Genomic DNA, 26,286 nt, shown 5'->3' with positions numbered 1-26,286 from the left:
CAGGCTAAGAAAGAGAATAATTGGGGAGGGGAACCAAGGAGGTGAAGTAAAGACAGGGACTCTCCTGAGCTCTCCCCCAAACCCCTCCACATACCTTTTTAAAATGACTCTAAACAAATTCTAGAGCAGCAGAACCCACAAAAAGATGTAGTGAAACAAATTTCCAGCCCAAGACAACTTGGAAGATTGGCAAGAAATATCTGTTGCACCAAGGTGAGGGAGGAGAACAGGCCAAGCCAGCACAAACTGGGCCTCAGCAAACCTAGAGCAGGCCTCAGAGTGACTGAATCATTGGCAGCAGTGGCAGTTTCCAGACCTCTCAGCCCACAGACACCAAAGACAACTTAGAAGTTCAGCAAGAAGGGTCTGTTGCACCTGGGTGAGAGTAGAGTGCAGTCCAGTGCAGGTCACATTAGCACAGCTCTGGCCACAGCAAGCGAGGAGTAGGCCTTGGGAGTGACTGAATAAGCAGCAGCAGTGGCAGTGGATGCTTCTGGAGCTCTCAGCCCACAGACTGTAAGGGGCTGAACAACTGATCAGAAGGAGATTAGGTATGGTTTTATTTTTACTAGCACTGAGGCAGGACTCTGTTGCTTTGCCCTTATTTGGATCTGGGTCACAGTCCTAAATGGCAGTCCTGGTTTGGAAAGGAGCTCTACCATAGTAGAGTTTGCAGCCACAGTGAAGAGTAGACCCTTTTCACAGTTCTATAGCAGAAAAGATTGCTTGTGGTCACTCACAGACCAGAGCACAGGTTGGGAGGGTAGTAAACATCTCTCCTTGGATCATGCCACCTTGGAAGAACTGAAAACTTATAGGTCCCTAGAAGTTTCTCTGAAAACAGCTACACAAAACCCTTGAAGCTTGGGACAGTACACCCTTCACCACAGAAGCAGAGCCCTACTTTAACAAAGAGTTAAAAATCAAGTAATAGGCTGGGAAAATGAGCAAACAACAGAAGAAAAAAAAACCTCTGACTAAAGAAAGTTACTACGGTGATAAGGAAGATCAAAACACACACACTAAGAAGAAGACAACAAAGTCAAAGCTCCTACATCCAAAGCCTCCAAGGAAAATATGAATTGGTCTCAGCCCATGAAAGGGCTCAAAAAGGATTTTGAAAATCACATAAGAGAAGTAGAAGAAAAATTGGAAGAGAAATGACAGTGATGTAAGAAAATCATGAAAAACAAATCAACAGCTTGCTAAAGGAGACCCAAAAAATACTGAAGAAAATAACACATTAAAAAAACAGACTAGGCCAAATGGCAAAAGAGATCCAAAAAGCCAATGAGGAGAAGAATGCCTTAAAAAGCAGAATTGGCCAAATGGAAAAGGAGGTCCAAAGTCTCACTGAGGAAAATAATTCCTTAAAAATTAGAATAGAGCAAATGGAAGCTAATGACTTTATGAGAAATCAAGAAACAATAAAACAAAACCAAAAGAATAAAAAAATAGAAGACAATGTGAAATATCTCATTGGAAAAACAAATGACCTGGGAAACAGATCCAGGAGAGATAATTTTAAAACTGTTGGACTACCTGAAAGCCATGATCAAAAAAGAGCCTAGACATCATCTTTCAAGAAATTATGAAGGAAAACTGCCCTGATATTCAAGAACCAGAGGGTAAAATAAGAATGGCAAGAATCCACAGATCACCTCCTGAAAGAGATCCCAAAATGAAGATTGCTAGGAATATTATAGCCAAATTCTAGAGTTCTCAGGTAAAGGAGAAAATATTGCAATCATCCAGAAAGAAACAGGTCAAGTATCATGAAGCCACAGTCAGGATAACATAAGATTTAGCAGCTTTACATTAAAGGATCAAAGGGCTTGGAATATGATATTCCAGAGGGCAAAGGAGCTAAGATTACAACCAAGAATTACCTACCCAGAAAAACTGAGTATAATCCTTCAGGACAAAAAAAATAGACATTCAATGAGATAGGAGACTTTCAAACATTCTTGATGAAAAGACCAGAGCTGTATAGAAAATTTGACTTTCAAATACAAGACTCAGGAGAAGCATAAAAGGATAAACAGGAAAGAGAAATCATAATGGGCTTAATAAGTTTAAACCATTTACATTCCTACATGGGAAGATGATATTTGTAACTCAAGACCTTTCTCATTATTAGGGTAGGAATATATATAGACAGAGGGCACAGGTGTGAGTTGAATATGAAGGGATGATATCTAAAAAATAAAATTAAGGGGTGAGAGAGAAATGTACTAGGAAAAAAGAAAGGGACAAGCAGAATGGGCTAAATTATAGCTTTTACAGTAGAGGGGAAGGGGGGAGAGGTGAGGGAGAGTGAGTGAACCTAACTCTCAACAGAATTGGCTCAAAGAGGGAATAACATACACACATATTTGGGTATAGAAATCTACCTTACCCTACAGGAAAGAAGGAGGGAAAGGGGATAAGAGAAGGTGCAGAGGAGGGGTGTGACAAAAAGGAGGGCAGATTGAGGGAGAGGGTAGTCAAAAGTAAAACATTTTGGGGGAGGAACAGGGTGAAAGGAGAAAGACAGTAGAATAAATGGGGGGAGGATAGGATGGAGGGAAATACAATTAGCAAAAGCAAAAAAAATTTTTGAAGCAAGTTTCTCTGATAAAGGTCTCATTTCTCAAATATCTAGAGAACTGAATCAATTTTTTTTTTGTCTAGGCAATGGGATTAAGTGACTTGACCAGGGTCACACAGCTAGTAAGTGTTATGTGTCTGAGGTAGGATTTGAACTCAGATCCTCCTGAATCCAGAGCCAGTGCTCTATCCACTGTGCCACCTAGCTGCCCCCTGAACCAAATTTATAAAAATAAGAGCCATTCCCCAATTGATAAATGATCAAAAGATATGATACGTTTTCAGATGAAACAATCAAAGCTATCTATAGCCATATTAAAAAAAATACTCTAACTCACTGTTGATTGGAGAAACGCAAATTAAAACAATTCTGAGGTACTAACTCCTACCTATTAGATTGGCTAATAGGACAGAAAAGGTAAATGACAAATGTTGGAGGGGATGTGGGAAAAATGAGACATTAATGCACTGTTGGTGGAGTTGTGAACAGATTCAACCATTCTGTAAAGCAATTTGGAACTATGCCCAAAAGGCTATAAAATCATGCATACCCTTTGACCTAGCAATACCACTACTAGGTGTGTATCCCAAAATAAATTTTTAAAAAAGGAAAGGGATCTAAATGTATAAAAATATTTATAACAGCTCTTTTCTGGGGCAAAGAATTAGAAATTGAGGGGATGCCCATCAACTGGGGAATGGTTGAACAAGTTGTGGTATGTGATTATGATGGAATACTATTATACTATAAGAAATGATGAGCAAGATGATCTCAGAGAAACTTGGAAAGACTTGCATGGGCTAATACAAAGTGAAATGTGCTGTGTATGAAGTAACAGCAATATTGTAAGATGATCAACTGTGAATGACTTAGCTATTCTCAGCAATACAGTGATCCAAGACAACTCTGAAGGACTTATGATGAAAAATGCTATCCATCTCCAGAGATAGAACTGATAATGTTGGAATACACATTGAAGCATAATTTTTTAAACTTTATTTTTCTTGAGTTTTTTTTGTCTATATTTTCTTTCACAACATGTTGATTATGGGTATATCTTACGTGATTACAGATGTATATTGAGTTGCCTGCCTTCTCCATGGGGGTAGGGGTTGGGGAGGAAGGAAGGGAGAGAATTTGGAACTCAAAGTTTTAAAACAGAATGTTAAAAATTGTTTTTACATGTAACTGTAGGAAAATAAAATACTAAATTAAAAAAAGAGAGAATAATGAAATGGTCCCTAAACCATTATTGTTGCTCTGTAAGGGTTTATCAGAGTTCCATTAAATGGGTGTGTGTGTGTGTGTGTGTGTGTGTGTGTGTGTGTGTGTGTGTATAATGGACATGTTGTATACTTCATTGGTAAATCTAATCTGTTATGCATCACTTTATTAGCCTTTGACCAGCTCCAGTTACTATGGATACCAATTTATCACAATTGTCTTTTGCACATAATTTGATAAAATTAATTTAATTAGTCATGGTTTCCATTTAGCTTGGTAGGAGACTGAAATTCTCTTCTACTTGGGTGATTAAATGTCATGTTCAGAATTGAGCTCCAATAAAATCTGTTTTTTGCTATCATTTATGTAGCACTTCAAGGTTTGCAAAGCACTTTGTACATGTTATCTCATGAGATCCTCACAACAACCCTATAAGGTAGATGCTGTTTTTATCCCCATTTTTACAGATGAAGAAACTGTTAAGTGACTTGCTTAAGTTCACACAAATAGAAAGTAACTAAGGTAGAATTCAAACTCAGGTCTTCCTGACTCCAAGTATAGCAGTCTATCTAGTGCAGTACCTAGCTGCTTCAGACTGAGGTAGACTCTAGGATACAGTGTGATTTTACACATTTGATAATAACCCTGGGGGTGGAAGGTGTGTTCATGGTGCAGAGAGATTAATGGAATCAACAGCTGAAGAGGACTAAGCAAAAAGATCTGAATTCAGGAAGATGACAGTGATTTGTCACATGAGTCACAATTATTGCAGCAGTCTCAACTTTACATAAAATTATTAACTGTCAGAGCTCAAAGGGACCATCAAGGAAATCTGTTTCATCCTCTCATTTTGCGAAACATCCTCACAGAGATTGTGACTTACATAAGATCACGTAATTGCTATACAATTAATACACAGTTACCACATGACGCAGCTAGGAATTGGATCTAGGTGTCTTGACTCTGCTCTCTCTCTCTCTTGCTCTCCACAGACACACACACACACACACACACAGACACACACACACACACACACACTCACACACACACACACACACTCCCCTACTATGTCATGCTTCCTTCCTTGGACATTTGATACTCCAGGTTCTTCCTGCTAGCTGCCTGCTTGGTACAACTTGGTATTTTGGGGATGGAACTGGAAAATTTCCTTTCCCTCCCCGCCATCCCACCCCAAAGCCACATATTACATGGATTAAAAGGGATTGTCTTCTGAGAGTCAGAGTTAGTGAATTCCAATTTGTCTACTTTTACCTTTTGATGTCTTACTTTTCCTCAAAATGATACAACCTCTCATCTCTGTGCCTTTATATTAGCTGTCCCTCATTCCCTCTTCACATCCTTGGAATTCCTAGGTTCTTTCAAAATTTAGCTCAAGCATGACCTCCTCCATGAAACCTTTCTTGATTCCCTCTTCCCCCCTAGAGACTTTTACTTCCCACCTTGCCCCCCCAAAATATTAGCTTGTTTAGTATAATTCTGCATGTGTACATGTTCTCTACCCCTATAAGATGGCAGTCAGTCAATAAATATTTATTTATTTATTTATTTGTTATGCATGTGCCAAACACTATACTATAAGCAAAGGGGATACAAAAAGAGGCAAAACAGGGAGACAATGAGCAAACAAGCATGTGCAAACAAGCTATGTACAGGATAAATAGGAGATAATTTTAAAAGGGAAAGCATCAGAATTAAGAGGGTTTGGGAAAGGCTTCCTCTGAAAGTCAAGATTTTAGTGGTACTTATAGGAAGCCAGGGAAGCCAGAAGGTGGAGTTGAAAAGGAGAGCATTCCAGGCAGGAGGGACAGCCAGAGAAAAATAACTGGAGCCAAGAGAGGTAGTATCCTGTTCAAGGAACAGCCACTAGATCAAAGAAGAGGGAGTAGGTATAAGAAGACAAGAAAGGTAGGAGAGGGTTAGGTTATGAAGGGCTTTGAATGCCAAACAGAGGATATAATATTTTATCCTGGAGGTAACAGGGAAACAATGGAGTTTATTAAGTATCAAGTAGTGTGGTGACATGGTCACCCTACACTTTAGGAAAATCACTCTAGTGACTGAATGGAAGATGGGTTGAAGTGGAAAAAAACTTCAGGAGGACAGTGTGAGGTGATAAGGGCTTGCACCAGAGTGGTGGCAATGTCAGAAGAGAGAGGGGGCCTATTCCAGAGATGTAAAGGTGAAATTGACAGGCCTTGGCAACAGATTTGGCTGTGGGAGGTGAAAGACAGTGAGGAATCCAGAATGACTCCTAACTTGCAAGCCTGAGGCACTGTGCTGTTGTCCTCTACAGTAATAGGGAAGGTAGGAAGAAGACAGAGTTTGGGGAGTGGGAAATAATGATTTCAGTTTTCGACATGTTGAGTTTAAGATAACTGCTAGGCATCCAGTTCAAGATGGCTGAAAGGCAGTTGGAAATGTGAGATTGGAGGTCAGTAGAGAGATTGGGGCAGGAAAAATAGATCTGAGAATCATCAGCATAGAGATGGTCATTAATTCCATGGGAACTGGTGAGATCACCAAGTAAAGTAGTATACAGGGAGAAAAGAAGAGGACTTGGGACAGAACCCTCAGGGATACCTATGTTAGAGGGCATGATCTAGAGGAGGATCCAGCAGAGGAGACTGAGAAGTAGTGGTTAGGAGGAGAACCTGGAGAGACTGATGTCCCATGTGGCAGGTGAAAGATGATTGAAGAAACAAAGGTTCAAACTTCTGAGCATATTGATTTATTAGGCAATGCATGCCAATCATCTAACAAATTTGGACCTCAGCTTTGGCACTGGACCCCAAATACAAGGAGAGATAGAACTTGTAAACATCAAAAACAATTAATCAAATTAAAAGGAAACAAGTAGCCAGGATACATTAGGTAATCTATTTCTAATTGAAGGAAAGATTAAGGACCTTCCAAGTTTGGAGGGGGAGAATGAAAAGATGCAATTCCTTGAAATCAGAAAAAAAAAAGTGAAATGAGATGAAAAAGAAGAAGAGAGTTCACAGCAAATGGCCTTAATTTTTTCTGTAAATATGAGGCAAGGTTCTCACCTGAAAGTAGAGAGAAGTGGAGCCATGGGAATTTTGAGGGGGGATGAAAAGGTTTAGAAGAGCCATTATGAATAGTGGCACAATGAATTGATAAGAGGGGTATAGTAGGAGTGCCTAGCAGCAGTGAGAGAGCCCGAGTTGTATAACATAAATTTGTAATGGACTCAAATCAGAATGGTTGTATGCTATTCTTCACCTTTGTTTAGCAACAGGCTTATAAGAAAAAAGGTAGTAAAGGTGGGAGTGATCCAAAACTGCAGCTTGGCAAGGTGCAATATGATGTAAACTCCTTGAGGTGAAGGATGGTTTCATTTTAGTCATTGTATCCCTAGCAACTAGTGTAGTGCCTGGCACTAAATAAATGCTTGTTCATTGATTGACTGCCCACATTGGGGTCAAAAGAGGATGGATCATCAAACCCCAGTACTAAGATATACATACATTAGGATACAAGAAATAAGTTAAAAGAGTTCCTTTTAGTCATCAGAATATGTTTGCTATATACTATTTACAGCCATAATGATATTTTTCTTTGAGTACCAGTCACTTTGAGTGAAAAATTGGAGAAGTAGGATAGGAATAGAATGAATACTGGACTAATTGTGAAGATAACCTGGGATCTAGTTGTAAATGTTTTGTACCCAAATTATCTATCACAGCTAGTCTTGTAAATCATAGAATCTTTCAACATTGGCTATAGCATTTGTTCAGCAAATTGTACCCGAATAAATCTCTCTCTCTCTCTCTCTCTCTTTTTCTCCCTCCCTCTGTGTGTGTGTGTGTGTGTGTGTGTGTGTGTATGTGCGTGTGCGCGTGCATCTCTCTGTCTCAAAAGCAGGAGAGGAGGATATAGAATTTGAATTTTATCCTGTGAGTAATGGGAACCTAACAGACATTTTTGAGCTGGGGAGTAACACAATAAAATCAATGTCATAGAAGGATTAATCTGGTAGAATGATGCAGGATATATTAGAAAAGAGAAAATTGGAGTCAGAGAAGCAATTAGGAAATGAATGTAGTACTACTACAGTCTAGGGACTAGACTATGGTGTTGACATTAGGAATGTAGAGAAAAGGACTGATGTGAGAGACATTGTGAAGGAAAAATTCACTAAATCAACAAATATTTATTAAATGCCTACCATGTGTCAGGTGGGGTTGTAGGCACTAGGGTTACAAGTAAAATTTGTTGTTGGTTTTTTTATTTCAATTTTTATTTTATCATCAGTTCTAACTTCTTCCTCTATTCTATTCCTTAACCAGTACCAAAGTGCTTTGATTACTACTACTTTGTAAAATAGTTTGAGATCTGGTACTGGTAGGCCTGTTTTCCACTTTTTAAATTAATTTCTTTAATATTCTTAAACTTTTATTCCTCCAAATGAATTTTGATATTATTTTTTCCTCAGTCTACGAAGTAACCTGGGTAGTTTGATGGGTGTGACGCTTATTAAGTAAATTAATTTAGGTAGTATTGTCATTTTTATTATATTGGCTCAGTGTACTTATGAGCAATTAATATTGATCTAATTATTTTTATCTGTCTTTATTTGTCTAAAGAGTGTTTTATAATTGTGACCTAAAGTGTGTCTTGTCAGGTAGATTCCCAAGTATATACTACGCATAATTGGGGTTTTTTTAATGGAATTTCTCTTTCTGTCTCTTCCTGTTGGATTTTGTTGGTAATATGAAGAAATGTGGATAGTTTGTGTGGGTTTATTTTATATCCTTCAATTTTGCTGAAGTTAATTGTTTCAATTAGTTTTTTATTTGACTTTCTAAGTGCTTTAAGTAAACCATTGTAACACCTGCAAAAAGTAATATTTTTATTTCCTGATTGCCTATTATTTTGCTTATTACTTAAATACCTTTTTCTTATCTAACTGCTATCAGTTTTTCTAGTACAATATTGAATGATAAGTAGTGATAATAGACATTCTTGCTTCACCCTTAATCTTACTGGAAATGCTTCTAGCTTATCCCCATTACAGATAATGCTTGTTCTTGGTTTTAGATAGGTACTACTTATCATTTTAAGAAAAGTTCCATTTAGTCCCATGTTTTCTAGTAGTTTTTTTTAAAATAGGAATAAGGTCTTGTATTTGGTAAAAAACCTTTTCTACGTCTATTGAGTTAATTACATGATTTTTGTTGTTCTTGTAATATGGCCAATTATGTTTGTAGTTTTCCTAATATTGACCAGCCTTGCATTCTTGGAATAAATCCAATTATGCATAAGATCTTTGTGATACAGTACTATAGTCTCCTTCCTAATATATTATTTAAAATTTTTGCTTTGATATTCATTAGAGAAATTGTCTTGTGGTTTTTTTTCCCCCTCTGTTTTGACTCTCAAAGGTTTAGGTATCAAGACCATATTTGTGTCATAGAAGGAATTTGGTAGAATTCTTTCTTTACCAGTTGTTTTCAAAATTTATATTATCATTAGTTATTTAAAAGTTTGGTAGAATTCACTTGTAAATCCATCTGATTCTGGAGTTTTTCTCTGGGAGATCATTTGTGGCTTATATAATTTTGTTTTCTGAGATAAGGTTATTTAAGTATTCTATTTCATATTCAGGACAATTTATATTTTTGTAAGTATTCATATATTTCATTTAAATTATTAAGGTCTGTTGATATATGGTTGAAAATAAAATAGCTCTTAATAATTTCATTTATTTCGTCTTTGGTTATGAATTCACCTTTTTCATTTTTGATACCGGTAATTGGTTTTCTTCTTTCTTTAAAAAAAATTAAATTAGTTAATGGCTTATCTACTTTATTTTTTCAAAAAGCTATTTTTACTAATTAGCTTAATTATGTTTTATTAGCTTAATTGTTCAATATTTTTAACTTTTCAGTTTTGTTAGTCTCTTCTTTGATTTTGAGGATTTCTATTTTGGTGTTTAATTAAAGGTATTTAATGTGTTGATTCTCCAAGTTTTTTTTTTCAGTTGCATGCCCAGTTTATTGATCTGCTCTGTCTCTTTTATTGATGAAAGCATTTAGATGTATAAAGTTTCCCCTAACTACTGCTTTGGCCTCATCTCAAAAACTTTGGTATGTTATCTCATTGTTGACATCATCTCAATGAAATTATTGATTGTTTCTATGATCTGTTCTTTGAGTCACCCAATCTTTAGGTCTAAGCTATTTAGTTTTCAACTGACTTTTAACTTTTAACTTCAAAAGCCCTTTGGTAAATGTAATTTTTGTTGAATCGTAGTTGGCAAATGATGCACTTAATATTGCTCCTTTCCTCCTTTTGTTTGCAAAATTTATGCTCTAATGCATGGTCATTTTTTGCCAACATGCCATGTACAGCTGAGAAATATAAATATTCCTTTTTATTCCCATTCGGTATTCTCCAGAGAGCTATTATATCTAACTTTTCTAAAATTTTATTCATTTCATTTTCCAAAATTCTATTCTTAACATCTTTTGTTGTTGTTGTTAGATTTACCTAGGTCTAGAATGGGTAAATTGAGGTTCCCCCACCATTGTAGTTTTACTGTCTATTTCCTTTTATAATAATTTAACTTTCCTTTAAGAATTTAGATCCTATGTCATGGGTGCCTATATCTTTAGTATTGATATTAATTCATTGTCTGTGGTACCTTTTGGGTAGCTAGGTGGGGCAGTGGACACAGTACAAGGCCTCTGGTCAGAAAGATTCATCTTCCTGAGTTCAAATCTGGCCTCAGACACTTACTAGCTGTGTGACCATGGGAAAGTCACTTAACCCTGTTTGCCTCAATTTCCTCATCTGTCAAATGAACTGGAGAAGGAAATGGCAAGCCACTCTTTGTCAAGAAAACCCCAAATGGGGTCATGAAGAGTTGGATACAACTGAACAACAACAACAACATGGTATCTTTTAGCAAAATATAGTTTCCCTGTTTCTATTTTAATTAGGTCTCTTTTTTTGTATTTTCTTTATCTGAAACCATTGCTACCCTTGCCTTTTTTTACTTCAGCTGATAGATTCTGCTTCAGATAATAGATTCTGCTCCAGCCTCTTGTTTTATTTCTGTGTGTAGCTTTCTGTTTCAAGTGTGTTTCTCATAAACAACATTGTTTGATTCTGGTCTCTAACCCATTCTTCTACCCTTCTCCATTTTATGGGTGAGTTTTGTCCATTCACATTCACAGTTGTGGTTTTAACTATGTATTTCTCTCTGTCCTATCTCTTATACTATTCCTTCTCTTTTTGCCCTGCCACTCTTCAAGAGTCCATTTTGCTTCTGACTAATCCCTCCATTGTACCCTGCCTCTTATTTTCCCCTTTCTCTTAACACCTTTCCCTTCTATTTCCCTATTAAGATATATTTCTGAATTTAGCTGTGTGTATGTTTCCCTTTCTTGAACCAGTTCAGATGAGAGCGAGATTCAACTGTTGTCCAATCCCTCCCTTTCTTGTTATATAAACTCCTCTTTGTACACTATATTATGTGAGATAAATGTCCCCATTCTTTCTCTTCCTTCCCCCCTCTCCCACTGCATTCCTCTTTCCTGCTCCTCAATTCTTCTTTTAAGATCATCCAAATATAATAGAATAACTAGAGTCTCACCAGGTTCTCTGTCTAATTAGATTCATCTTAAAACCCTTGTTGATGATTAAGTTTGAGAGGTTACATGTATCATCTCTCCATACAAAAATGTAAATAGTTTAACTTGGTTTAGTCCTTTATGATTTCTCACTCATGTTTACCTTTACATGCTTCTCTTGACTCCTGCGTTTGAATGTCAGATTTTCTACTTAGCTCTGATCTTTTCATCAGAAATGCTTGAAAGTCCTCTATTTCATTAAAGATTATTTTTTTCCCCATGGTATTATATTCAGTATTGTTGAGTAGGTTATTGTTGGTTGTAAACCTACATCCTTTGCCTTCTAGAATCTCATATTCCAAGCTCTCTGCTTCTTTATTTAGTACCTGTTAAATCTTGCATGATCATGATTGTGGCTCCTGGGCATTTGAATTCTTTCTTTCTGGATGTTTACAACATTTTTTCCTTGATCTGGGAACTCTAAATTTTGGCTATAATATTACTGACAGTTTTGAATTTGGTATTTTTTTCAGAAGGTGACTGATGGATTCTTTCAGTATTTATTTTGCCCTCTGTCTCTAAGATATTTGAATAGTTTTATGATTTTTTGAAATATGTCCAAGCTCTTTCTTTGTTCATGGCTTTCAGATAGTCCAATGATTCTTAAATTATCTCTCCTTGATCTGTTTTCCAAATCAGCTGTTTTTTCTATGAGATAGGAAACATTTTTTACCTATGTTCTCTGAACTTTCACAGGCTCTTTCAGCAATGGAAGAATTCTGTAATCTGGATAGAGACATTGAGGGATCTGCCAAGCGTTGGAAAAAATTTGTGGAGTCAGAATGCCCTGAAAAGGAGAAATTCCCCCAGGAGTGGAAAAACAAGTCATCTCTGCAACAACTGTGTATGATGAGGACAATGAGACCTGACCGCATGACATATGCTATGAGGTAAAGATCCCAGATTGGCAGGGAGGTTAACCTCTTGTCTGTCATAGGAGGGACATCAAGACAATGAAGGGAACACTCATGCAAAACTAAGTAGGAACCTTAGGTTCCCCACTTCATTCAGGCCTCAAAACCATCCAAAGTAAGGATTAGGCTCCAAAGGCCTCATGATGGAAAATGCTATCCACATCCAAAGAAAGAACTATGGAGTTTGAATGCAGATCAAAGCATACTGTTTTTTTTTCTGTTGTGTTTTGTTTCCTCTTTCTTGTGGTTTCTTATAGTGGTTCTAATTCTTACTTACAACATCACTAATGTGAAAATATGTTTAATAGGAATGTATATGTATAGCCTATATCAGATTGCATGCTGTCTTGGGAAGGGAAATATGGAGGCAAGGGGAGAAAAATTTAAAACTCAAAAGCTTATGGAAGTGATTGTTGAGAAATCAAAATAAATTAATAAAGAATAAAAAAAAAACAAAGTAAGGGTTAGGTTAGGCATCATGAGTATATAGTGGCATAAACTCTATGCATTGATAGCTCCCAATCCTATTGTTCCCTGTAAGACTTAATTTTTACATTCTTGTGCTGTACCAATTTATTTTCTTAAGACCTGAAAGGGGCAGATGGGGAAATGCTTAGTAATCAGAACATGAAGAGGAAGAGCAGGTTCTAATCATACTTTGATCAGTGGAGATGGACAAGGAGGTAGAGAGTAGTGAAAAATTGGAACAATGTTGACAGAGTGGGTCAATTTACTCTGACGTTGTCATGGAGCCTGCAAGTCAAGTACATGTCCGTGTCACATTCATATACTCATTTCTATCTCCAAAGTTATCAAAGATGATCATAGCTTTAGAGCTAGAAGGGACCTTACAGATCATTTAGTCTGACTGCCTCATTTTACAAATGAAACTGATGTTTATCCAATGAAATGTTATAGGAAATCCTTCTATATTATCAATTTGAATAACTTCTTTGCCTTCTACTTTTCAGAGTATGTACCAAGATGGTTGCTCTCTCCAGTCACACCCTGATCACTCTTTTGCAGTGCATCATTGAATTGCTGGTGAAAATCCAGTCATTCTTCTCCACTTCATCTATTGGTGAAATGTCCTAGAGATACTGGGGAGAAGTTCCTTTTTTCATATGTAATCCCAAAACACCACACCAGAACGCTCCCTTTCTAAGATCGTGGTGTTTCTGGGAGAATTCATTTCTCTAATTCTTCACTCTTCACAACTTATCATATTACAGAGATTCCCTGCTCTATGGAACTCATCTGAAACATCCTAGGACTTTGGGTCTGAGTGCTTTGTACCTTCTCCATGTTTTTGATTATTTTGTTTTATAAAACATAGTAAATGCTCATCTCACATTAGTATTTCAAAAAAAGATCACTAAACTATAAGTTGGGAAACCTTGATTTTAGTCCTCACTCTACCACTAACTGAATAACCTTAGGAAAGTTACTTCCTCTGATTTGACTTCTTCAACTTTAAATTAAATCATTTGATATTTTTTCCCTGGCAGAGATTTTGTAGAAGAAAAGTTAGGAAGCAAATATGTGGTGGGCAGAGCACTGGATTTCTCTACCTCCTTTGAAGAATCAGGACCTTCAATTCCCATGTTCTTCATCCTGTCTCCAGGTGTTGACCCACTGAAGGATGTAGAGAAAGAAGGTAAGAGGACCTCACATCAGAACCAATGCCATGACAATATCATGCATTTCTTTAAAAAATTTTTTTACCAAACACCATATAAAATTAGTATTTTCATGTGCAAAGTGGAGCAGAAAAAGAGAATTGTATATGAAAACCAAAACATTACATAATAGCTTATTTGTACTTTTAAGTAATAATATAATTAAATATTATTATATTCAACATGCAATTGTTTTATCAAAATTTAGTAATGTTCAGTACAAAGAAAAAGCAGAACAAGACAGCTTTATTAAGACATACTTACAATCAAGAAGGCTAGTTGGGACAATAGAAACAAGTCAAGTCCACTGGGGCTCTGGGTGGAATTGGGCACTGTAAAATCTGATAAGTTTTTATAGGATTCTTAACTGAGTCTAGCAGGACCACGTAAAGGAGAAGCAAACGGGAAAGTGACTGAGGAGGCTGGACCTGGGTATTGGTGCTCATTCATGCTAGTTGCATGGTGTGGGGTTGGGGGGTGAGGAAGGAAGACAGAGAGAGAAGGAGAGAAGAATCCAAGTGCCCACCTAGGCTAGGAGCCAGTTACATAGCAGTTATATGAGCATTCCCTTACCCAGTCCACTCAGAAGCCAGTGCCCCCAGAAACCCAGATGGAGACAGAAGAACAAATCTATAGCTCCTTTTCTCATCCTAATATCTCTGATCTCTGTGGTGATATTACGATTGGATTGTGTCCTGTTCCTTATGGAAGTTATGGGCCTGCTAACTTTTTCTGTGTTACTGATCCAGAAGCAGCATGAGGTGAGTTGCAAGGTATAGGAGGTGCCTTGTGAGGCATAAGCATGTATGTGTGTGCACACAAGTGCACACACACACACACATACACACACACACCTTCTACCTCTGACACTAGATAATTGACAGATGGTGGAATAGAGGAAATGACAATTTTAGTGTGAAAGAGGTAGTGGTAACAAAAGAAAAATGGGAATATGACAAAGTTGAGGACAAAATTGTGGTTCTCCTTGGCATTGAGGGAGACTTTATAGCCCAGCTTATGTCATACATCAAAGTTGTACAGCTCCTGAGGCATGGGACATGTCATCAGACATCTCATGGCAGTTTCCACAGAAAGCTATCTTAATGTCAGTTCTCAGCTGTCTGCAATTAAAAAACAAAACAATGACAACAATAAAGACAAAAAAACCTCACCTCCCTTCTCCTTCTCTTCCTAAGGTTTTTGAACCAAACCCTTTTTTTAGGAAGAGTTAAATTTGGGTGTGGTTGGAAGGGAAAGTTTTAGAGCCAGGCTATTAAGGAATGGTCAATGCTCCTTGGTCAACCACAAAATTACTTTTATCTCAAATACCAGTCCAGACTGCAAGTCTGCTAGTTTGGAATCAATAACATTTGAACTCTGTCCTTTTCTCAGGACTTGGGCAAGTGTGATGGGGTTAATAGCTCACTTGCTGAGCTGAGCCCAATTTAACCCCTTGCAGAAGGCATAGGCCATTTGTGTCATTAAATATATTGGAATAATACCGTTCATGAAATAAATGGATGCTGAGGCCCCCAAATTGAGACTGACACCCCTTCTTCTCTTCATGTCCTCAAGAATGAGAGCAACATCTCCTCAGTCTTCTGAGCTGTCAGTTGTTCAGGCCAGAGGGTATGGGAATTGACCATCTCCTGATTTATGGAGATGCCCTGGGGCCTAGGCGTAGCTTGGCACAGATTCCACTATATCTGGAATCTTGTTTTGTGTGTTTTGTTTTTCTCACCCTGGGCATGTATAATGGAGATTGCAGTGAAGAATTCAGCTCTTTCCACCCCTAGTGGAAAGCACCCAGTGAGCAGGATATAGTACTCAGTGGCCAAGGAAAGTTTTTTAACACCTGAAGCCCATAGGTAAGAAGTACACCAGTTGTAGCTTTGAGACTACATGAGGCAAAATTGGGCAGCATGATGAATTTGATTATAAACTCGTTGTCTAGGGAAGCTAATAAGAATGTAAGGTGGCAGCCAGAATTTTACTGCTTTGAAGGGCCATTAAGGCCTGAGAATTTAACTGATTTGCTAAAGCTGATAACTTTATGTGGGGCCACTGACTAACCCCTGCTGTATAAATGGGTGGTGAAATCCTAGGCCAAGGCATCCTTTGAGATGCTACCTAGTGGAATGTCATCTATATAACCCCACAATCAAATCCCTAATTGATAAGGTTGGAGGGCAGCATCAGTAAAGGTAAAGGTACTGACCATGGCTTGCTTTCAGTTATTGAAGTTAATATGATGCTGGAGCAATTTCTGGAGCTCCCTCAGGAATTTACCTGCTCTCAGTGCCCCTGAACAACCAGTAAAGACATGATTTGGGGTTGCCCTGTTGTCTATCAGTCTCCTTATCTTGAGTTTCTCCCTGTGTCTTCTGTGACCTTCGCAGCCTTCCTCATGATAAGGATGTTTGGGTTTGGGGGCAGGGAGAGAGCATAAGCATCAACTTCGGACTGGAGCCGGACTTTCTAATTAGCCAACAATTTCAATCCATCTAAGTCCTGAGCAAGTTACATTTACCTCTTTGTTGATTATATGGATCTATTCCTCCTAGACCCTAAGACCCCATATAGAGGTGATGGTGAAGATGGAGAAATTGAACTGCAGTGCTGTCCTAAGCAATGCATTTCTCATTACCATTATCTTCCAATTGGTCTATGAGAAACATTTGAGGGAAAGTACTTTTAAAGCCTATGAAAGGATGTGGACTTAGTGGATTGAGTGATAAAGATACCTTAGAATACATCAAAGTGAGCTTAAAGTTCCTTAAGGAAGTTGCTGGTATCAACAGAAAAGTTGACACTGGAATGTCCAGACCCACCAACAATCACTGAAGTGTCAGCACTAATTGGAACCAATTCAAACTACTAGGAGAATAATGTAAGCAATAAGCTGAATCCCAATTCCTGCACACTGACCATCTACACAGACTATGCCGAAGTCTAAAAGAGGAGAGACACCAAAAAGCGACAGTGAACATCAAAAGAATACTGACCTTTTAAATTCTAGACTGGACCTTGAGGTATTTGACTTTGGTGACTCCCCAGTACTAGAAGAATGTATGGATCTGTTGGACAGAAGCTCAGTAAGAGGATGTGCATTTTCCTACTGCATGACTGAGATGGGAGATGTTCCTGAGGAGCAATCCACAGAATCTAATTCACTGATTCCTGACTATTCTGGGAAAAATTTAAGAAGATTACTTTCTCCATGATGGAGCTCCTCAGAAACCATCTCAAAGAAAGTTGGTTAATGACATCATCACAATCCAGAAGTCCTTATGCCCATAGTGACGATAGCAAAGGAGAGTAAAAAGATATGAATGTGAATAGACTACTGGACTTTGAACAACAACAATACTGGGTTTAAGTTGTCCTAGATTACCTGTTAGGCAGCTAGTAATTCGTTCTAAGACTTGGACTTGTGTAGTAGATACCATCATATTTCTATGATTGAGGTAGACAAGAAGTTTTCTTTCATCTGTCCATCTGGATGTTTTACCAGTCTGATTGTGTGCTGCAAGCCATCTTGTAGGCACCTTCTACTTTCCAGTGATTGATAAAGAAAGTGGTTAGAGACATGGACTACCTGGGAAATGTTTATATGCCATGATGCCATCATTATCTTTGCAAAACACTGAAAGAACATAAGAACTTTTGAAAATGTTGGACTAACTAGAGCAAAACTGGTTGAAGCTATCAGTAGACAAGTGCTACTTTTACAAAGCCTCTTGTTATGTATGTGGGTCACAAGGTGTGAGCACTAACCCAGAGAAGGTAAAAGCACTTCTGAATTAGTCAAGTCTACAGACTCTTCTGAGACTTAAAAACTTTTCTGGAACTTAATGGTTATTATCACAAATTTGTAATCTATCAGAAAGCATGCCAATTTCACATGTGAATCTTGTTTCACTGAACCAACTTTCCTTGCCTCAGCTGTCTGTAAATAATTGGCAACAAGAGCAGATGATGAAGAACCAAGGCAAGTGATACAAGTGAAAAAACAAGGAGATGATGCTAAAGGATTTAAGTTCTGAGTGCCAAAATTGTTGAGAATTTGGGACTGTACAATGAAGTCAACATGTGACATTTCTAATTCATTAAGCACTTACATTACTGCTAAATTCAGGGAATGCAAATATAAATAAAAAGATAATCTCTGCCCTCAAGGAGCTTACATTCTAATGGGGAAAGATAATTCATAAAAGTAGGCAGAAAAGCACAGGAGGAGAAGGAAAGAAGGAACCCATGTAGGGGCATGGTGGAGAAAGAAGTCCAAAGAGTCAGTCATAGAGGCCAGAGAGGAATGAAGAAGAGAAAATGATTGGCTTGAGCACTTCCTTAAAATGGGGATTCTGGGAGGAACTAATCAATCAGAGGAGAGGACTCCAGGAGGGGGGGGGGTGCTGTTCAAGGATGAGAAGTCTGCTAGAGCACGGTAGCAGAGGCATCTTCCAAGGTGAGAAGATAGATTGAGAATGGCGGAGAAAGAAGTCCAAAGAATCGGAAGTAGAGCCCAGAAAGAAATGAAGAAGTTAACAGAAAGAAATCTGTCCATGCATGTAATTCTACCCGGAATGATACTACATGCTTTATGCCATATTTGCTTAGATTTGGGCAAAAGTCATGCCTACCTATTGATGTATATTTTGGAGCTTCACAGAAAGGAGATGATACAAATAGTCACAGTGGTACATCTCTCAGCTGGATAGAAAAGCTAAATGAAGCTTACCAATTCTTAAAATCTAGCCACTGCTTAGATTCTTATAATCTAGTCAATAGCTCAGTAATGTTCATATTCCTTAGGAGTCTGGCCAATATGGCAGATGTTCTAATAAACCTTGTCTTTGGCTAAAAGAAGGTTTGGGTCAAATTTATTTGGGTAGGACCCGTGTTTTGTGATTTTGGGGTCCCAATACCCCTAACATCTAAACCTCAACAATATAGAACCAGGAGAGATTATAACCAGTAGATACAGTGATTGGATCAACTTTAATGAGATGACCCTTAAGGCAATCTCTCTCTCCCATGACTCTGAGTCAGAAAAGGAAGCAACTGTCCCTGACCTTTGTCCAGTACAGGGGAAAATTAGAATAGGTTGTGGGACTTGGCAACAACCCAGACTGTTCACATATGGCCACAGACTGTTCCTGTCCTCCCACTACTCTTCTTTTCCGTAATACCACTTATTCTCATTGTTATATAAATAAATTAGCTACTGCTAATTTATTTTATATGAAGAGAAATAAACAATACAATGCTTAGAGGAAGGTAGGTGGCACAATGGATAGAGCATTGGCTCTGGAGTCAGGAAGACCTGAGTTCAAATCTAGCCTTAGACACTAGCTGCTTATCCCTTGGCAAGTCACTTAACCTCTGTCTACTTCAGTGTCTTTGTGTGTAAAATGAGGATAAAATATTTGTGAAGTGCTTTGCAAACCTTTAAGGACTCTATAAATGTTAGCTATCACTGCTACTGTTATCACTGGGAGGGAAACCAAAAGGATGGAGAAACATGATATGTTGGATTTAAAGCGGACAGCTCCAGTGATTCTAACCACAGAAGCAGAAATTTTCTGCTTAGATTCCTTTCCCCTGGTGGAAAGGAGGGAGAAACAGACCTTGGAGGACTTGTTCAGTTGACAGTGTAATAGCATCTTTCCCTGACTTGGAGGCCAGAGGGCACTTGGGGTTAATTTACCAATCATTTTCCTTATGATCACAGCAAACACCCTCATTAGTCACAGCAATTCAGCAGTTCAGTGTAGTCTCTTTGAAAGGGAGAGGTGAGGACAAGGCAAAATGCCTATGCTCTGCACGGCACCAAGATGAAGAATGCCTTACTAACTCCAAACCTGCTTCTTCACTCTCTTTAGAGGAACTTTCTCTCAGAATTCTCCTGGAAACAGTCCTATAATGCCTCAATTCCACATTGTTAATACTGGTAGATTCTAGGGAGGCATCTGCATAGCAATAATGAGCTAATTTTTAAAAAGCTGATTATTTTATGCATTTATTTTATATCCTGATAGTTTGATGAAGCTTTTTTGTTGTTGTTGTTTTGTTTTTTTCTGAAGGCCTGTTAAATAAAACCTATACAATGTTACTGTGGTTTCCTAAAATTTGAAAGGGAGGCTTTACAACATTAGATGAATCAGTCAATGCTGAAAGCAATAGGCATGGTTAATGAAAAGACCACATGGTTTAACTGAAGATACCTAAAAGTTGCAAGGCCAGAGGAAGAGGCATGAGCAAAAAGAGGAAGACAGTAAAGCAGTACCCACCTACCCCCAAAATGGGGCAGCTGCCAATATCTCAAAGCCTATTGAACTGTATGTCCCTATACCTGATCTTGTAAAGGCTCTAGCATGTCTTAACAATGTTACTACATCCTATAAGATGCATCTGTACTCTTGGGGTCTCTATAGGCACTAGGCATGAAAAGTTTTGCTTGCTTCTGGATTTAGCCTTCCACCTATTTGTCTAAACTTAAGTATTCCTCAGTTCTAGGCAAAGTTATAAATTTTCTTTGTATAATGTCTTCCTCACTAGACACATAACTTGCTGAACTATTTTATAATTTAAAATTTTATTATATTTAACTAGAATTTAACTAATGATATAATTATATATTTTATCATTTAAACAATATAGTTATAATTTATAGATTTCTTAAATAATTCTGTAATTCTATTAAATAATTGCTCATCAGTATTTTCTATTAGTTTTTATTATTGGGAATAGAGCAGAATTCTTGCTTGCTTTGTATCCTCTGCATTGAACAGTATCTGGCAAATAGTAAGCACTTAGTAAATGCTTTTTTCATTCATTTATTATTCATATATACTCAGGTCTGAGGGCTCTAGAACATTAGAGGTCCTTTTCAGGGTTACTGATTCCTGGTAACTAGTTAGAGTGAGTCCAACTGTGTAACAACTAAATTGGTATAACATACAATATATATTCTTAAGATATTTCTTACAGCTCCATAATTTGTATTAGGAACAAATCAGAGCAAAACTTAAGAGGATGCTGGTCAAAATCCAGAGTAAGAAAATACGTTTGGTATGACACTTTGTATGTTTATGTATATGTTTACATGTGTCTGTGTCTGGAAAGATTTGTGTATGCCTATGAGAAATAAATGGTATAATGGAACAGTAAGACAAGGGAAATAATGATGAAAATTTCTTTATTCCTTTTTAGGGAAGAAACTTGGTTATACCTTCAACAATCAAAATTTCCACAATGTGTCCTTGGGTCAAGGACAAGAGGTAGTGGCAGAGGCTGCATTGGATCTGGCTGCCAAGAATGGTCACTGGGTTATCTTGCAGGTATCACCCACTTTAAACCCCCAACCGTTATTATAGAGGCTTCCATAAACTTTACTGTCCCCCTTCCATCCATTCTGTCCTCTTAATTAATCAATAGCTCCGCAACACTGGGACAAAGGAGAAATATTTTGTTTTGGTTTCAAGAAATGGATTGTTATTTGATTTTGAATCTCACATTCAGTTGCCTCCTCATTAGTTTTGGGTTCAAGAGTTGAGAGATGTACCCTTTTTTTGAGGGATCTCCTCTAAGAACAATAAATCTAGGAGAAAAGAGAATGGTGGCCTCCTGATCCTGTTGAGTTGCCACAGCATTGGGAAGGAAATGGCTTTTCCATAAGCCAGGTTTGGTGATGAACTTGTGATTCTGAACTCCACTTGGCAAGGGGAACAAGAAAATTGCATATTTTTAACCACTCTTGTTCCCATGAAGGATTGATCCTCTCACCGAGCCCCAACCAGCAACAGAAAAATTACAAACCCTGTGCTGACTTGGACATTGTGTTCTGACACATTCAGATTTTTGAGCCTTCATTCACTCAGAATTCTTAGGGAGTTTTCCTATTCTTGGTTACTTTGCAGTTCTGAGGTTATGAATTTGATTACATGATGCCAAACATCTAAAGTACATGATTATTTGATTGAAGGAATTTATTATTAAATTATCATTATGTCAAATTCAAAATAGAAATTGATCTCTACAGGCTGCATATTGACTTTAAAAACCACAAATCAACATTATCTATGTTGTATTGTATTTTCATTTAATTTTGTTGTGTGTAATTGAAAATATTTACATTTTAATTTAGTTCAGTGCACTCAGAGGAGGTTTTTTTGGCCCTGCTGGCTGGGAATTTGACACTTCTGCAATGGAATATCACACAGACACAATCTATATAAGCATTGCTTCCTTCCTTGCCTATGTCTGGAGACTCTGGCAGGGAACTAAAGAAAAGGAAATAAATACACTCAGAAATTCTTCTGGCTTGCCTCTAAAGGCTCCCTAGTCATTCTAAGGAGCTCTTCAGGAGAATTAGAACACAATAACAGACTTCCAGGGGTCAGAGAGCACTAATTAACGTCCCTAGACTCTGGGGCAGCTTAGTAGTCCTAAATTGCCTCAAGGTTTTAGGTCCTACCTGGCATAGCTCCAAGAAACATCTTGTCTTAGATCTGCTTTGGATTCAAGCTGATCTCTAAAATCCAAATTCCAAATCCTCTGGATCTTCCAGAGGAACACATTGATTCTAGAAATTCTCTAAGGTTCTGAGCTAAACTGAACTGAAATCCTTTAGAACTGTATTCCAGAGCAGCCTGGAATCTTGAGTCTCCTTGAAGACAAGAGGAGATATATTATTAACCTTTATGAAACCTTCCAGATAAGGACCCAATCCAAAATTAGCACAGGCTGCTCCCTTCTCCACACAGATTCTGAAATACCTCCCCATTTCACTCACCTCCTTAACCCTCAGGGAAATTAGGCCCCCCAGGATTATCCTTGATTCTTGCACTACAAGCAGCCCCAAGTACAGACCAAAAGATTCCTCCACCAGGAGCCAGACAATAATATGAATGTGTTCCTCAAAGAATCAGCCAAGTATTTGTTACTCACTCATGGGTCACTGGCATATGTTTAGCAAATGGAGATTTTGGCTAAAATATTCCCTTTACTCTACAAATTCCTAGACTCTAGTTCAGGAAGATAATCATGCCTCTAATGACCTATAAACCAACCTCAACCCTACAAGGAGTTTATAGCCTACTTGGTTACATACTCAGTTTCACATACATATGCATGTGCACACATATATTAAACTCTGAAAGACTAGTGATTGTAAGTGAAATAGAGCACACAAGAAAGAGAGATCATTATGGACTAGGCTCATAAGTATTTATGGAGCAAGTGGATATTGATCTGGAACTTTGAGTAACTGGGGAAAACATTTTAGGCCAGGAGGAAGGGGGACATCATAAGCAATATGGAATGTAAAGCCTAGAAAGAACCTTAGAGACCACTGACTGTACCGTTCCCCCACACTGTATGGAGTAGAAAACTGAGGCCCAGACAAGTGAAGTGATTTGCCCAGGTTTGCATAGTAAAAAAGGCTAAATTTGAACCTACACCTCCAGATTCCTAATTTAGAACTATTTCTACTATACTAAGCTTAAGATCATGGCCATATTGTGGAAGAAGTTGAAAGTTAGGCCTTGGGAGTTTTTGTTTGCTGAGAGAGAGAGAGAGAGACAGAGAGACAGACAGAGAGAGAGAAACAGAGACAGACAGATAGACAGAGAGGGAATTAAGTGCTTACTATGTGCCAGGATAGTGAGTATTGAGGATACAAATATAAATAAGAAAGACAAACAGCCCTTGCCTCTAAGGCACTTACATTCTAATGGGGGAAGACAACACATAAAAGGGAACTGGAAAGAGGGGGAATGTAGAGAGAAGAATGGTCACTGCAGCATAGTATAGAAATGACTAAGAAGTGGCATGGAGACCTAGTTCCAAGCCAGATAAGTCAAAAGTTTTCCTAGCAGAGCCCAATATCCCATGGATAAAGTCTAAGTTTCCAGTGCAGGAGAGAGAGATTATGGCCAGAGTGCAAACAGTATGATGTGCAGATGGATAGCAAATGTCATTGTTTATTTTTGAGCAGGGAAGTAGCATGATGAAAATAAGGTTTAGGAAAATTAGTCTTGAAACAATAGGCGAGATGAATTGAAGAGAGCAGAGCCTCAAGGTAAGGATAACCACCTTGGAGACTGTTAGGGTCATCTAGGCACAAGGTAATAAAAGCCTGGATTCTCTAGTGGCATTTCCTTAGGGGAAGGCCCAGGAAACCAAAAGATTAAGGAGGTTCTCTCTGGGGAGCTGTCTAATTTAGTTGACCTCCCAGCCTTATGCTAGATTATAAATTCTCAGAAACCAAAATCAAGGTCAGATCTTTGTTGTCAGCTACAGACCTGGTGGTTACTTCAGTGTTAACAGAAAACATAGCAAATAATTCTCTTACTGCTAGAATATCCACCTGGTAGCCAAATGGCTTGGCTCCCTTGAGAAGAAGTTGGAGCAGCACAGCAAGAGTAGCCATCATGAGTTCCGGGTCTTCATGAGTGCTGAGCCTGCAGCCTCTCCTGATGACCACATCATTCCCCAAGGCATCCTAACAAATTCAATCAAGATCACCAGTGAGCCTCCCATGGGCATGCATGCCAAACTGCACAAGGCCCTGGACAACTTTACTCAGGTACCACCCTAGGAGAGGTGGGTAATTTGTTTCAACAGTCCGAATGCATATTTGGGATCTATTATGTGCTCAGAAGAAAAGAGAAGTAAGACCTGTTATTTTTAAACTAATCTTTATCCTATATCTGTTGTGTCCCCGATAATATTTCCATGGCTTATAGTGAGGAGGAACCAGAAATCTTATATGCACTTTTCTTTGGAAGTAAATGAGAATATGTTACAAAATCAGTGAATCACAGAATTTTAGAATGGATATCCACAACCATTTAATACAACCCATGCACAAAAGACATCCCCCGGTGGCCATCTAAACTCAGCTACAAACTTCCTAGGAAAGGGAGCCCACTATCTCCTAAAGCATCCCATCCCCCTTGGGGACAGTCTAATTACTAGGAAGATTTTCTTGACATTGAGCAATTTGTCTTTTTCCAACTTCATATTGTCCTGGTTTTGTCCTTTGGGACCAAACAAAACAAGTCTAATCCCTCTTTCCCATGACATCCCCTCACATACTTGAACATAACCATAATGATCTCCAAAAAAATAAATTTTCAGGGGAGATTGGGGGCAGGCTAAATATCACTAATTCCTTCGATGTATCAGAATACCACACAATCCCATTATTGTCTAGTCAATCTCTAGCTCATCTTTCCTACACTGAAGCAACTAGAATTAAATACAATACACCATTTATGCTCTTACTAGGGCAAAGTACAGTGGGACTCACTTCCTTTTCCCTGGAAGTTGTGCTTCCCTTAATGAAGGCTGACACTGCATTAGATTTTTTTTTGGGGGGGGGTTGAGGTGCTACCACATCATAGTGCTGCCTCATGTTAAAAACCATTTAAAAACCCCAATTCTCTTTCAGACATACTGCTATCTAGCCCATATCATACTTGAAAGTTGGTTTTTTTTAGCTCAGGTGCAAGACTTTACATTTATCCCAACTGAATTTCATTTGGTTAGATTCACCCCAATCTTCCAGCCTGTCAAGATACTTTTGAGTCTTGTCATCCTGTATGTTGGCTCTCTCTCCCAGCTCCGTTATCTGCAGATTTGACAAGATTGCTGTCTATGCCTTTATCCAAATCCTTACTATAGAGCCCAAGCTTAACTATTTTGAGAGCAAAATTCAAGGGCCATTTTAAAAAAACTGGCCTCACCCAGTGTACATGCAATCATGTGACATTTCCATGACTGACCTCATTTTTCTGATCCTACTCTGAGCTGACTGTAACATTTTAAGGTAAAATTTCTTCTGTTTGGACTTAGAGAAATTTTCCTTTTTTTTAATTTTTATTTTTAATTCCAAATTCTCTTCCTTCCTTCAACTGTCCCCTACTCATTGAGAAGACAAGAAATGACTTATTACACATATGAAGTCATGTAAAACATATTCCACATTAACCATGTTGTAAAAAGAAGAAGAATAAAAATAAAGAGGAAAAAAATACTTTGATCTATACTCAGAGTTTGTCAGTTCTGTCTCTAGAGGTGGATAGTATTTTTCATCATAAGTTCTTTCATTATGGATCATTGTATTGATAAGAGTAGCTAAGTCTTTCATAGTTAATTATCATTACAATATCACCCTGTCTGTGTACATTGTT

The 26,286-nt window shown here is 38.0% G+C and overlaps 1 protein-coding gene across 1 annotated transcript in view; it reads left to right on the top strand.

The window, feature by feature from the left end:
- DNAH9 (dynein axonemal heavy chain 9) overlaps positions 1-26,286 on the top strand; it is a 458,278-nt gene that overhangs the window by 375,888 nt on the left and 56,104 nt on the right. Inside the window, 4 exon segments of the mRNA XM_020965915.2 lie at positions 12,190-12,383; positions 13,916-14,064; positions 21,302-21,429; positions 24,450-24,677. Coding sequence (XP_020821574.1) covers positions 12,190-12,383; positions 13,916-14,064; positions 21,302-21,429; positions 24,450-24,677 — 699 coding nt within the window.

The sequence above is a fragment of the Phascolarctos cinereus genome, unplaced genomic scaffold, assembly GCF_003287225.1.
Source record: "Phascolarctos cinereus isolate Bilbo 61053 unplaced genomic scaffold, phaCin_HiC Scaffold_5;HRSCAF=322, whole genome shotgun sequence".
In the NCBI taxonomy this organism is placed as follows: Eukaryota; Metazoa; Chordata; class Mammalia; order Diprotodontia; family Phascolarctidae; genus Phascolarctos; species Phascolarctos cinereus.
The sequence above is the reverse complement of the archived record's forward strand: the minus strand, read 5'-3'. Positions and strand labels throughout refer to the sequence as shown.